Source organism: Ochotona princeps, chromosome 15 (assembly GCF_030435755.1).
Source record: "Ochotona princeps isolate mOchPri1 chromosome 15, mOchPri1.hap1, whole genome shotgun sequence".
NCBI lineage: Eukaryota > Metazoa > Chordata > Mammalia > Lagomorpha > Ochotonidae > Ochotona > Ochotona princeps.
In genome coordinates, this window is record NC_080846.1 from 11,157,240 (window position 1) to 11,170,051 (window position 12,812).

At 45.9% G+C, this 12,812-nt stretch overlaps 1 protein-coding gene across 3 annotated transcripts in view; it reads right to left on the reverse strand.

Moving 5' to 3' along the window:
* Positions 1-12,812, reverse strand: part of RFX4 (regulatory factor X4) — a 149,227-nt gene that overhangs the window by 30,724 nt on the left and 105,691 nt on the right. For all 3 annotated transcript variants that reach the window (XM_058673375.1, XM_058673374.1, XM_058673376.1), the window contains 3 exons: positions 9,364-9,508; positions 3,518-3,612; positions 2,988-3,105 (listed from right to left, as the gene is read on the reverse strand). In XM_058673375.1, the coding sequence (XP_058529358.1) occupies positions 2,988-3,105; positions 3,518-3,612; positions 9,364-9,508 (358 nt within the window). The remainder of the gene's footprint in view (positions 1-2,987; positions 3,106-3,517; positions 3,613-9,363; positions 9,509-12,812) is intronic.

Genomic DNA, 12,812 nt, shown 5'->3' on the forward strand with positions numbered 1-12,812 from the left:
AGTGTGTGAGACACAACAGCATGGAAGCTATTTCACGCTGAACTCAGTCTGCACTTGGCCGAGAGTCCATAGGCTAGCCTTCAGCCTCCTCTCCTGATTGCAGGGAAAGCAATTTCTGCTTCATAGGGCCGATGAGGGCCTGAATGACACCATGACTGCCAAGGTCCTGCAGTTGATCAAATTCTGCCTGAAGGAGAGCCAGGCCAGGACATCTGAGCATAAGAAAAGCAGTTTGGAAGTCTGTCATGCCCACTTTGACAGGGTACTGCTTCTTGACAAGTGCCTATGTGGCCTCTCTGGCCTCCCAGACTCTACACGAGTGAATGGAATTTGATGCCAGGCCAGAAAACAAGCCAGCAAAAAGGTGAACATGGGTGTGATGTGCCATCCTGCCTTCAGCTCCAAGATTACACCAGGCTGCTTTGTAAACTCTCATGCCCAAGCACTTCAGGTACTCTTGTTGCCTTTCGGCTGTTCCAAAAACAGGCAGGCATTTGGTGAAGATCCAGAATCAGGGGGATCCAGGTGCTCTGGCTGACATCAGATGAGTTAGCTGAAAATAGGACGTGTGTATGTGCGTTTTAATGGAAACTTTGAGTTGCTCAGCTCCACTAGGACCTGAAGTTCATTGCCTGCTAGCCTACCTTTGCTGACTAATTTCACCAGAAACTACTGCTTGCAGCAAAGACAGTCTGGCTTCTTTAGTTCACAGCATAGGCTCTGTCAGTGAAAAGGAATTAGGGTGAAAGGAGTGAAAAGGAATTAAGGAAAAGAAAGGAGTCAACTACCTTTGAAAAGGGCTTTTCTGGGAAGAGGTGAGAGAGTCCCCCACGGGATCACTGTGATACTGCACGCGATTATTGCAATGGTCAGCCTGCTATCGTGACACACAAATCCTAGACCCATTTATGGTGACAAGGACCGTGTGGGAGTTATCAGATATATAGAGCTGGCCCCTGCAGCCGGGGGAGTGGGCCAGGGAACAGAGGGCTTCCCCCTCACCCCCGCTAATTAGCTGTTTTCATACAGGGAACACATGACCCAAACACAACCACCAACTGGGTCTTTGACATATACGGGCAGAAACGGGGAACTGGGCTTTTGTCTGCCACAAATTCTTTCAATTTGCCTATCACGCCAAGCTGCAAAATTCAACAATGAGTCAGATGAAGGGGACCACTGCAGATAGTTTGCTAAATGCACTTGGAGACAGGTATTATTTGAACATGCTTAGAATTGAAAAAATACTGTAAAAATGAAATGGGGTTAGTGTCTTCTTTCCCCAATGATCTGTGATCATTTTGGGCCATTTACTTGAGTTTCCAATGTGTTCTAAAGCAATGTATGCATCAAAGAGAAATAAACATACTTTAAGGAACCATATTCCTTAGTAACAAATTCAACCCAGTCATAAATCCTAGTTGTTCTGTCATCCAAACTTCCTTTTTTACATGGTCAGCTCAGTAAAAACAAGTTAATTTCAGAGAGAATTGCAAAGGGAAGTACTCGTCTTGACTAATGAATGGTACCTGATAATATACCTAACAGTCAGCAAATGAAAGAAGAAGGGATTAAGAGAGAATGCTCACGTGTGTGTGTGTGCGTGTGCACGAGTGCACGCGCATATCCATGGTTCTTGGAAGCAATGAAAAAATCCAAATACTATTCAACAGTTCTCGTAAGTGAAAGTAGTTAGGCATGAATGATTTTTCCAGAGCTAGAGGTAACACATGTTAACACTAATCATGCTGAACAGGAAGTCATCAAAATGCCACACCGGATGGCACTGTGCAGGTAGCAGTCAGTGGAACATTTCCATCTACAGCTGGGAGAGAATTCCCATCTGTAGCCATGGTGCAGGCAGGTTCAGAGAACTTCCCAGTGCTGAGATTAAAGAAATCTACAACAAAAAGCTTCTCTAAGTAGGGAAACACAGTCTTTCATGAACAGATCTGTGTAGAAAAAAATAGTACCCTTCTGTGTTTTGCCACATACGCACTTCATTGTATAGCACAACTGGAAAATGGTGACAAGACCATAAAAAGCTAGATGAAAAAGTGTCAAATTAAACCCAGAGCAAAACCCAGGGCTGACTGGCTTAATTGGGGATAATGAGAAACGAAACCACATCTCTACTTGCAAAGTCAAATAGAGATCAGAAGCAATTACCCACAATATTTACCAACAATTCTTTGGGAAAGCCTAACAAACTGAGGTCAACATGTTTTGGGATTTCAGATTGTGCAGATAAGCCTTTAAAGTCCCATCTTACTTTGCTAATGAAGACCTGGACTCAATACATCACTCAGGCTTTCCAGTGAAAGATTCAAAAAAGAAACAGGGTCTTGAAAGGGGCACAGCACTTTTACCAAATCAGTGCTTAACCTTTGCTTAGATTTCTAGCTGCAATGCCCATTATCAGATTCCCAGAAAGTAACAGATGAGGACTTTGGGTGTGGATATCTTTTAGAGATAGTGAAAGCTCAAGGGGTCTCTTAATGCAAAAGGGAAAATGAATGCAAATGCTGTCTTCATGAATAGACCACATATTTTTTTAAAATGTCAATCATTTGAAAACAAAACAAAAAAATAAATAAATAAGGAACACTAATCAAGCTATCTGCAAAGAAAATGCTCAAAATCAGAGATGTCTTTCAAGTGCTCAGTCTTGGAAATCCACAACCATGGAATTGTACAAACTTGTCCTGTAGAATTAGTAGCCTGCGATTGACCCTCTTTAAATCAGAACACACTCTGGATGCAAACCTCCCATTTTCAGAGTGGACTTATCATCTTGGCCTGCAATGTCATCTTTCTTCCTGAAAATCCTAATAATGGCAGATGCCCCAAGGACAGATATCCCTAAGAGTGATGACCTTGTACCCTCAGAACAGGAAGCAGGACTGTGGTTAACCCCAAAGACGTGGCTTCAGTGCCCAGAGTGGAGAGCAAAGAGCTTTGGATGTGGGAGGGCTGGGTGACCTTACCGAAACTGGGAGCACTGTGCAAGGTCATGTCCCGGATCACCCTTGTGCCAAAACAGGACCACATTAAGAGGAACTGTTGAGCCACTTTCTTCAGGGACCCTGGTCTCTTGGCGGCCACCTATAAGAAAATGAACAGCTTTAATAGTGCCTGACTTGGTCTTTTACAATACTCTTTGAAAAATAACAGAAACCCAAGGGTGTCCAAGTTCAGCACTACAGAGAAATGGTATCAGATTTTTTGTTTTATGCAGAAAAATTGCAAAAATGCAATCTCATGCTAGGACTCAGTGTACACAACAGCTAGAAGAGCTGCTGACCTGACGGCATGAGGGATTGGAAGTTCAGAGTTGTGTCTCTCACCTCCCTCTAGCTTCTGGGCATGGGGACCAGGCCGCCCCTTGGAACTCCAGAACGCCATGCCTGCTGAGTAACAGGCAGCTGACGGCAGACTCTGCATTAGCCGAGTGCTCACAGAGGTCATGGTTGGGCTGTGGGCTCCAAGGCTGCGCCTTCAGCTCCAGCTTACCCACCTTCACCACACATCGGTCCACCATGGTATCCAGCCACTCGATGTAGGACTCAATGGGAGACTGCTCCTCCAAGAGATGGTCAAACTCCTGGTACACTGTCAAACCAAGGAGAACCCCCCAACACAAATCATTGCAGTTATACTTATCGAGATGGGTTTTAAGGGAAAACAACATTGAGTAAAATAAAACAAAAACAATGTCAAAACCTCAGCATGACATTCAATACTTTAGAAAATGTATGCCCAAACGTCCTCCTCCAGGGTCCTCTGAATATGGGTGAACACATTAAGCTCTAGCCATCCCATACTCTACCCATAAGCCCTGCCCTTCCCCAGTGTTAGTCTTTTTCTTAGCAGTTCATATGCATACTTCTTCATGGCCCAGCTGCACCCTTTGTATGAAATGTATGTAACTTTCCATGTACCCTTTGCCAGCAAAACTCTTTACTGCTCCTGAAATGCTGTCCTTACCTTCATGAACTGCCTTCTGCCTGTTAACATCACAGAGGACACTGATGTGGTGGTTGGGTGTGTGTGACTCCCTACTAGTGCTTGGTATCTAGAACATTTTCTGTGATATAGCTGTTATCCAAGAAATTATCCAGTAAGCACCTGCTTGAATGAATTGGCAGAGGCAATGCTGCTTTATTGCTGTCTGCCCCATGGGAGGGGCAGCATTCTGGACCCAGCGATGTTGAATAAGCAGTGGGCCAGCCTATCAGCAGTCTTGGAATATGAACGCACTTGGAATATGAACAGCCTCTGTAATCAGTGAGGCACTACAGAAAATTGACACATGGCTGTCGTGGTCTCCAGTTGGAAACATCTCTTTCTATTACTCTTTTTGTTTTTATTTGCCTGAGGAATTTTGTTCTCCCATTTTTAGAAAACTGGCCAGTTTGCTCTATTGAACTTAGTGGATGACTGCTACAACAACTAACCTTCCAAGATCAGAAGGTTTTAAGACTTTAGGATGAAAATAGACTTGAAACATTCATTTAGTTGGGACGGGCATTTAGCCTAGCAGTTAAGCAAACTGTTGGGACACCCACATCCTATATCAAGAGTACCTGGGTTCAAATCCCAGCTCCGCTCCTGACTGCAACTTCCTACTAATGCAGACCATGGAAGGCAGCAGGTGAAGATGCAAGGAGTTAGGTCCCTACCACCCACGTGGGAGGCCTGGACTGGCTTCCTGGCTCCTACTGCGAAGTTGACCGAACCCCAGCTGTTGAGGGCATTTGAGGATTGAAGTCTGTCTGTTTTCTATCTCTCTCAAGATTTAAAAATCTTGGTCTCTTTTTATAGATGAACCATGTCTTCATGAGGTTAAATGACTCAGTCAGAAGGCAGAAGAGTGACAGGGAATGGACTGGAATCCAGGCCGTTGACTTCCGCACTGGTTTCTTTCACTCTTCCCAACCCTGCATCTGACTCTCTGTGCTTTGATGGATGATGATGGCAGGGGTGCTGTACTAGCAATGCTGATGGCTAACGTGACTGCATACTTGCCACGCACAGGTCCTCTCTCAGTTGTTTTACCTGGGCACACTTATGTAACTTTAAGACAAGCCCTAGAACACAGATGTCAGGAGGGCACAGAACAAAACAGGTGCTCAAGTATTTGTTGGATGACTAGCTGAACAATCCAAGGGGGTTGGCACCATTATTTCCTCCCTATTTTACAAATAAGGAAACTAAGGCACTTAACAGTGACAAGCTTTCCAAAAGTTCCCCAGCTAATGTGCAGCAGAATCAAGATTGTGCATTTGCAGCCTGAATCAAGTACTTGCTTGCTAAGCATATCTCTATACTAGTGCTATACTGCGTCTTTTTTAAGATTTGCTAATTTATTTGAGATGAAGAGATACAGACAGAGCAGGGCAGGACAGAGAGAGAGAGAGAGAGAGAGAGAGAGAGAGAGAGAGAGAGAGAGAGACTGACTGACTCTGCTGGTTCACTCCTCAAATAGCGCCAATAGTCAGAGATGGGCCACGTTAAAGGTGGGAGTTTCTTCTGGGTTTCCCATGTGGATACTGGGGACCAGGCACTTGAGCCTTTCTTACACTGCCCTCCCAGAAGCACTAGCACAAAGCCTGGTCAGGAGTGGAGCAGCTAGGACATGAACCAGTGCATAGATGTAATGCTGGTGTCCACGAGACAGCTTAAGTACCATGCTACAATGCCACTGGGCTCTACACTGTGTTCTAAGCATGTGACAGAAACAGTCTCATTTCATTCCTCTGTGTTATTCCTACTTAACAGAGCTGGAAACCAAGGTCACGGTGTGCTGAAATTTTCATGTGTATTTTTTGAATTCAAGTTGAGTCAAGCCTTCCCGGCAAGGATCTATATCATCACAGATGTAGTGGCTAACCCCTATAAAAAGAATGTGAAGCTTTGTTAACTGGTTATGAGAAAAGCAAAGTGTAGCACACAGTTTCCCCTAATCCTACTCAGTCTGACATTGGGCCAATTCTTTGTGTGTTCAGGGATTTCTAGCTGTCTGCTTGGAAAGTGCAGAGACCATGTGCTAGGCCATCTGCCTTCCAGCTTGGTATCTTTCTTCAATTTCCCTTTCTTGGAACTGCATCACATAGCCTTGTCCTTCTTATTAAGATGCAACACATCTGTAAGTTACTTGTTCAGCTTCTGACTTTCCAAGAAATCCAACCTCCATGTGGGAAGGGCAGTGTCCCTGTTACTCACTACCGTCTGTCCAGCATGCAGCAGAGTCCAACCCTGGACAGACATTCAATAAGGAGCAGCCGGGTTGAACTGAGCCACATCACTTCTGTCCTCAGAAGAAGACTATCTCCACAGCTGGAAAGGGCACTCCTGTTGTCCTGAGCCTAACGGGACTTAAAGACAAGGTCCTCAACAGGTTTTTCCTGGGGAGAGACAGACAGCAGTGCCTCCTGCAGCACTCCAGCACAGGCTTGGGGTCTGCTCCTGCCAGCTGGCCCTGGCTCATTGAATGCTTCCCTATAGGTCTTCCTCACATTTTTCCTTCATCATCAATGGCATAGAGGAGAGCAAAGAAGCAAATCTACAGCTGCTAGCAGTAGTTAGCAGAGCTAAGAACCAGGGTCACTCGGGGTTTATAACTCATCTTCTCAGGTCTCCATGGGCACTACCGGACACCTGCTCTGTGTCTGGCCTGTTGGGAGGCTAGGGGGAAGTAGTGATGAGAGATCCCTAGTGCTGTCAGGGTGCCCAGAGTCATGCTTTCTGCCGACTGTCTAGCTGCGCAGAGGGAAAAACAGAACAGGAAACTTCACTGAGCACCCGGAAGAAAGATTCTGGAACTTCTTTTTATCTTTTAAAATTTGGCTGGCATTGCGGTCTATCGCACTAAGCCACCATCTGCGCTGGCAACATCCCATATGTGAGCTTCTTTATGCCTCTGCTGCTCCACTTCTGATCCAGCTCCCTGCTAATGAGCCTGGGAAAGCAGGGAAGGATGGCTCAAGCACTTGAGATCTTGCCACTTGCGTGGGAGACCCAGAGGAAACTTGAGGCCCCTGGCTTCAGCCTGATCTAGCTCTGTGTTGGGGTCAATTGAGGGGTGAACTGACAGATGGAAGTTCTTTCTCTCTGTCTCTCCCTCTCTCTCTCTTTAACTCTGCTTTTCAAATAAACAAGTATATTTTAAAATATAATAATAAAATAAAATGTATTTATTTTCATTTTATTTGTAAGGTAGAGAAGACTGAAACTGAGAGATAGAGTTGTCTTTCATCTGCTGGTTTGCTTCCCAAATGCCTGCAATAGCCAGAGTTGGGTCAGGACTCTGTCCAGGCCTCCCACGTGGGTGGCAGGGGATAACCCAAGAACCTGAGTCATTATTTGCAGTTTCCCTGGTTTTATACCAGCAGGAAGCTGGATTGGCAGCAGAGCAGCTAAGGCTCAAATATAACACTCTTACCTGGGCTGTTGGCATCCCCAAGTGGCGACGTAATGGTTGTACCAAATGACTACCCTATCCTGGAACTTCTGAGCTCACTCCCATTTATGTTTGTCTCCTCTGCTCCTTGGCAACACGAGCCGCACTAGTGCCTGATGTGAAGTTGGGACTAGATGTGGGTTCGAGATCCAGCTTTGCTGCTTACTGGCTCTGGAAAGGGTGAGAGTACCTTCCTCATAGACTTGGAGTGGAGATAATAATGAAGTCATGCATGTGCTGGAGCAGTTGTGGGAGCTGGCACGTGCCAGCTAGTAGTAGGCAGGCAATAGGCTGAGTCATCACATTAGGGATCATCATTAGCTCTCTCAATAAGTTTCCCGGGGCAGGTCCACATGGCCCATTTGCTTTTGAAAAGGGCTGAATGGTGGGGCTCGGCAGCGTGGCCTAGTGGCTAAGGTCCTTGCCTTGATCCCATATGGCTGCTGGTTCTAATCCCGGCGGCTCCACTTCCTCTCTGTCTCTCCTCCTCTCAGTATATCTGACTTTGTAATGGAAATAAAATAAATCTATGGGATAGGGAGATACAGGGAATTTTGTTTATAAAGTACCACAGACTTAGATGGGGTGACTTTAAAAGAGACATTTTTTTTCATGACAATATTTGCAGGTGGCATATGCTGGAACTCTTGAGGCGGCCTGAACCTTCCACAATAGTTCCCTCTTGGTGGGACAGCTCCCTCCCCAATGTCATTATTGGGACCCTCAGCCCTATTCTGAGTTTGGGAGTAGGCAGTGGCCTTCATCTCCCTTCCACCCTTCCTGACCCCGCCCCCCTCCGTGCTCTCAGAACCAATCTTTCTGAGACCCAAAGGAGGAGCTCTGAGTCATCCTTTTTGCCCTCCTGTCACCTTTTGCCCGCTAAGTGTCAAGAAGGAAAGTGGACCACAGTGTAGAGAAATAGCCTAGGCTCCCTGGTCTGTGAGTGTGCTCCAGGCAGTCAGCTGTGATGGGTGGCTGCAATCTGCTGGCACAGTGGCAGGGTCATCTTCGCTTACTGCTAGGAGAAAACAATCTGCCACTGGCATGAGGGTCGCATTCGGAGCAGTCTGCCTGTAGCTGCAGGTTGAAGTCCTTGTCCGCAGAGGTGTGAACTTATGCCCAAGAGTTTACACACCAGGCTCTCCCCTTCTCAAAAGTTGAGTGCAGTGGAAAAGGTTCACCTTGCCAAGAGCTGGGCTGACTCATGGGCCCTCTGCTGAAAAAGTAGGCAGTGGTTCCAGTGTCTCCAGGCTAGCACATGGCAAGAAAGGCAATCAGCTCTTTCCCCCTTTTACCTGCCACTTCCATGGAACAAGGCCTGGTGATTGGAGTCACATGCAGGGTCCTTTGCATTGTATCGTGTGCTGTCCCACTGCACAAGAATGCTTCTCCCAGTGGTATTGACACAGTTGTCCTCTTAAGTCAGTCAGCCTTCCCATCTGTGCCAACCCATTTACCAGGGACAATATGAAGGAGAGGATTCCAGGGAGAAGGAGGGGATGGTAAGTGCCACTGAAATGGTTACCAAGTTTCTTTTAGCTTTCTTTAAAATACAGAAACCAATGAGCCTGGTGCTGTAGCCTTGCACTTGCCAGTATCCCATATGGGTGCCAGTTCATGTAGCAGAGGCCCCACTTCCCATCCAGCTCCCTGCTTGTGGCCTGGGAAAGCAGTCGAGGATAGCCCAAAGCCTTGAGACCTGCACCTGTGTGGGAGACCCGGAAGAAGCTCCAGGCTCCTGGCTTCAGATCAACTCAGCTCTGGCCATTGTGGCCGCTTGGGGAGTGAACCAGCAGATGAAGATCTTCCTCTTTGTCTCTCCAATTAATTAATTAATAAACAAACAAACAAGCAAAAAAAGCAGAAACCAAAACCCAGCACCCTCCAGTGGGACATCTTACACTGGATGATGAGTTTCCGGTGTTCATCGCGAGAGTCTTCCATGGTGTAAAGGGTTTGCTTGGTGATGCTGTTCAAGTCCACGTTCCTCCAGTCCTCCAGCATTTGCAATGTGATATCTGCACTGTGGATCACCGTTCGAGATGCCTGTAATCCAATCCAAGCTTCGGTTAGGTTAAAACCCCTTCATTTTTATTCCCTTCCGTGTCTTAGGAAATCTACTTAGGGTGTTTTACAAACGACTTGGTAATTTGGGAAAGCCTATTGGCAGGAGAGCAGCAGGTGTTTTCCTAACACAAGGGATCTAGACGCTTTCCCGTGGGTCTCTCCCTAGCCCTGCCTCTCTGTAAGAAGCTACCAAGGTGGCCTAAGCCAGACCAAGAGCTGCTGTTCCAGCCCCTTTGGGCCTGATCCCAGAGAACCACCTGATGAAGCCCAGGGATCCATGGGCTTTCTGATGAGATCTTGCAGATGGGAGCTCCATGCTGCATAACCTGTGCGGCCCTAGTGCCGAGGAAGCCGCGGCCTAGATGTCAGAATGTTCCTGTTACCCCATAATAGATTTGCACCAGAGATTTCAAACTCTGTGCTGGTGAGATAAATGCATTCTGAAGCAGTTTAGGTTCTGGTGTTCCCTTTTTTTGTTTAAAGGAAAGGATGATTAAATAAATAGGAAAAACTAAGATGGAGGAAAAAGAGGCTATACCTCAGATCTGTGTGTGTGATGTGTGTGATGTTTATGTGTGTGGTATGTGGTGTGTGTGGTGTATGTTGTGGTACGTGTTTTGCGTGTGTGGTATGTTGTGGTGTGTGTGGAGTGCATGTTGTATGTTGTGTGTATGTGTGCACCTTTTTAAGCTGTGGCTTCCCAGCAAACCCTCATCAGCGAACCTAAATTTATCAGTTGGAACACTTGGAGAAACATCACCAAATTGGTATATTCCTGACAAAAGAAAAAAAATCTATCTTCAGCCTCATTTCCCTTATTTGCATGTTTTAAAATAACATTTTTAAAAGACACAAAATTCACAAGAATCTTGTAAGTCTCCTAATGCTTGTAAATTTCCAAAGCTAAAAAGATAAATACTGGACAACCCCTTGTTCCACCCAGACTGGCCCAGCACAAGTCAAATCCTATTTAAATAATTGTAGAACCTGTGCAAGGTCACAGAGGCCTGGAACATAGGAGTGTATGGGTTGGGCCAGTCTGTAATAAAATAATGGAAATAACCAAACGTAAAGGTCAGGTGTCTGGATACAAACAAACCAGGTTCAGAGTCTTGGCTTTGCTGCTGGCAACAGACTGATTTGGGGCAGGGGAGATTAATCACAGTGCTGACCTATAGATGGATATGGAATAGTGTTGGGTGACCCTGGAGACAAGGTTTGGGAGGCATAGCGCCCAGTGCAGGGGCTGAGAGCACATTACAACTGCTTGCTGTTCCTCAGGGTGTAGACACCTCCAGCATCGTGCATCTATGGGACATGCTTTTCCCATCTTGTGTCCTCAACCCTGCTGTCATGGATGCTCCAGCTTAAATGGCACAAACACACAGAGAGAACTTTTCTACTTTATCTAAACAGGACTTGAATGTCATATACTTCCATTCTGTTTCCTTGATAACACTTGAGACTTATAATTATTTTGTTGTTGTTTACTTTTTGTTTTTCAGTTGAAGGCAGGTACCACTAAGCAGTGTTTCTGGCATGCAGCAGGCTCTCCTAGGGATTTTGTGGACTAAATAATTGAGTGATGAGTACAAAATTTCTTGAGTATGGATTATATTTGGAAGAACCAGGATATGGGAATATTGGGTATTTGAGGACACATCCTAGCTTGGAAGTCATGTGCATGGTTAGGAAAGCTCCTGGGATGTTAGCCAGTGCTGCACAATGCCTCCATTCCAACATGGCACTGACTGGGGAGACGTGTCTAAGAGCTGTCCGGTGCAGACAAGGTGGCACCTGCTGACTCAGTTACACACCATCCATGTGAAGAAGGTAGAGAGGGAATGTGTTTGTGTCTGTGCGACTCTAGGCTGGGTGTGGATGATTTTACTTATGAGTGCACTCAAAGGCCCGAGTCCTTCCTCAACTATCTCAGCCCCAGAAAGAAGCACCAAAACTCTATCTAATCCCCAGAGAAGACCCCCAAACTACTCTGCCAAGTTAGAGAAAGCAACTAGAAGGCCAAGTTGGCATGCAACTCAGAAACATGACAGCAGGTTTTTAAAAATTAGTATTAATATTCATTTTCTTCCCTGAATCTGCCAGGCTCTGCACATACCCAGAACAGCGTCCCATGTAGCCTCTGTAGCAGCCTGTGTGAATCTAGCAGGGTTCTCTTCTGGTCTCCAAGTAATTCCCCGAGCTCTCTGTGCCAGGATTGGGGAAGGAACCATGAGCTGTGTTGGGGTGGACCCTGTCCTGCGCCTTTCTTCAGGCCACTCTAACAGGAAGCCTTGATTTGAATAACCAGCATCCAACCAGTACCAGCAACACTTTAAGAAGAGGTTACAAAGCCAAACACAAACAGGAGACATACATGAATGAGTGGGTCAAGTGTAAGAAAGTGGGGTTGATGCTGTGGCACAGCACGTTAAGCCACAACCTGAGTCCAGCATTCCATAGGAGCACCTGTTCAGGTCCAGGCTGTTCTGCTTCCAATTCAGCACCCTGCTAATGCATCTGGGAAGGCAGCAGAAGATGGCCCAAGTGCTTGGGCTCCCGTCACCCAACTGGGAGACCCACAGATGGAGTTTTAGGTTCTTGGTCTTCGCCTGTGCCAACACCAGCCACTGCAGCCATTTGAGAAGTGAACCAGTGGATGGAAGCTCAACATTCATTCTCTCTCTCTCTCTTCCTGTGCTTCAAATAAATTAGTAAATCTTAGAAAGAGCCGGTGTGATGAGGATAGTGCTTCCTGGGGAGACCTGGACACTTCTAGCTGGCTACCCTCCTGGGGAAACACAGCTTTGGGACAAGTTTAGCTCTTCAAATTTTTCTATAGAAAATGTGGATGTTTGGCTGTTATCTCCCGGTGTTAACTATTAATAACAAGTGAAAAACAATGTGTTTAACAATGCTAATCAAACAACAACCCTAAGCATTTGAAGGCCAGATTTGGCTTGTGGCTATCTGCTGAGAGCACCCCTTCTGTGAGGTCAATTATCATGTCACCCACACGGATTGCTTTAGCAGATAACCTTCCATAAAGTACAAATTAATAGAAACGTAAAGCAATATGCCATCCAGTTGGAACTCCAGGGTAGACAGGGGAGTGGGGTAGGATCTTCCACATAGATTTTATTCACACACCTACGTATTTGAGGCATTTAGAGTAATCATATGTCACTTTTGTGTTTAAAAAATAATAATAATGCAGACATGGAACACTGAGAAAAATGGGGAAAATGTTTAACAAATGATGTGGCTCTGAACTCTTAGATGG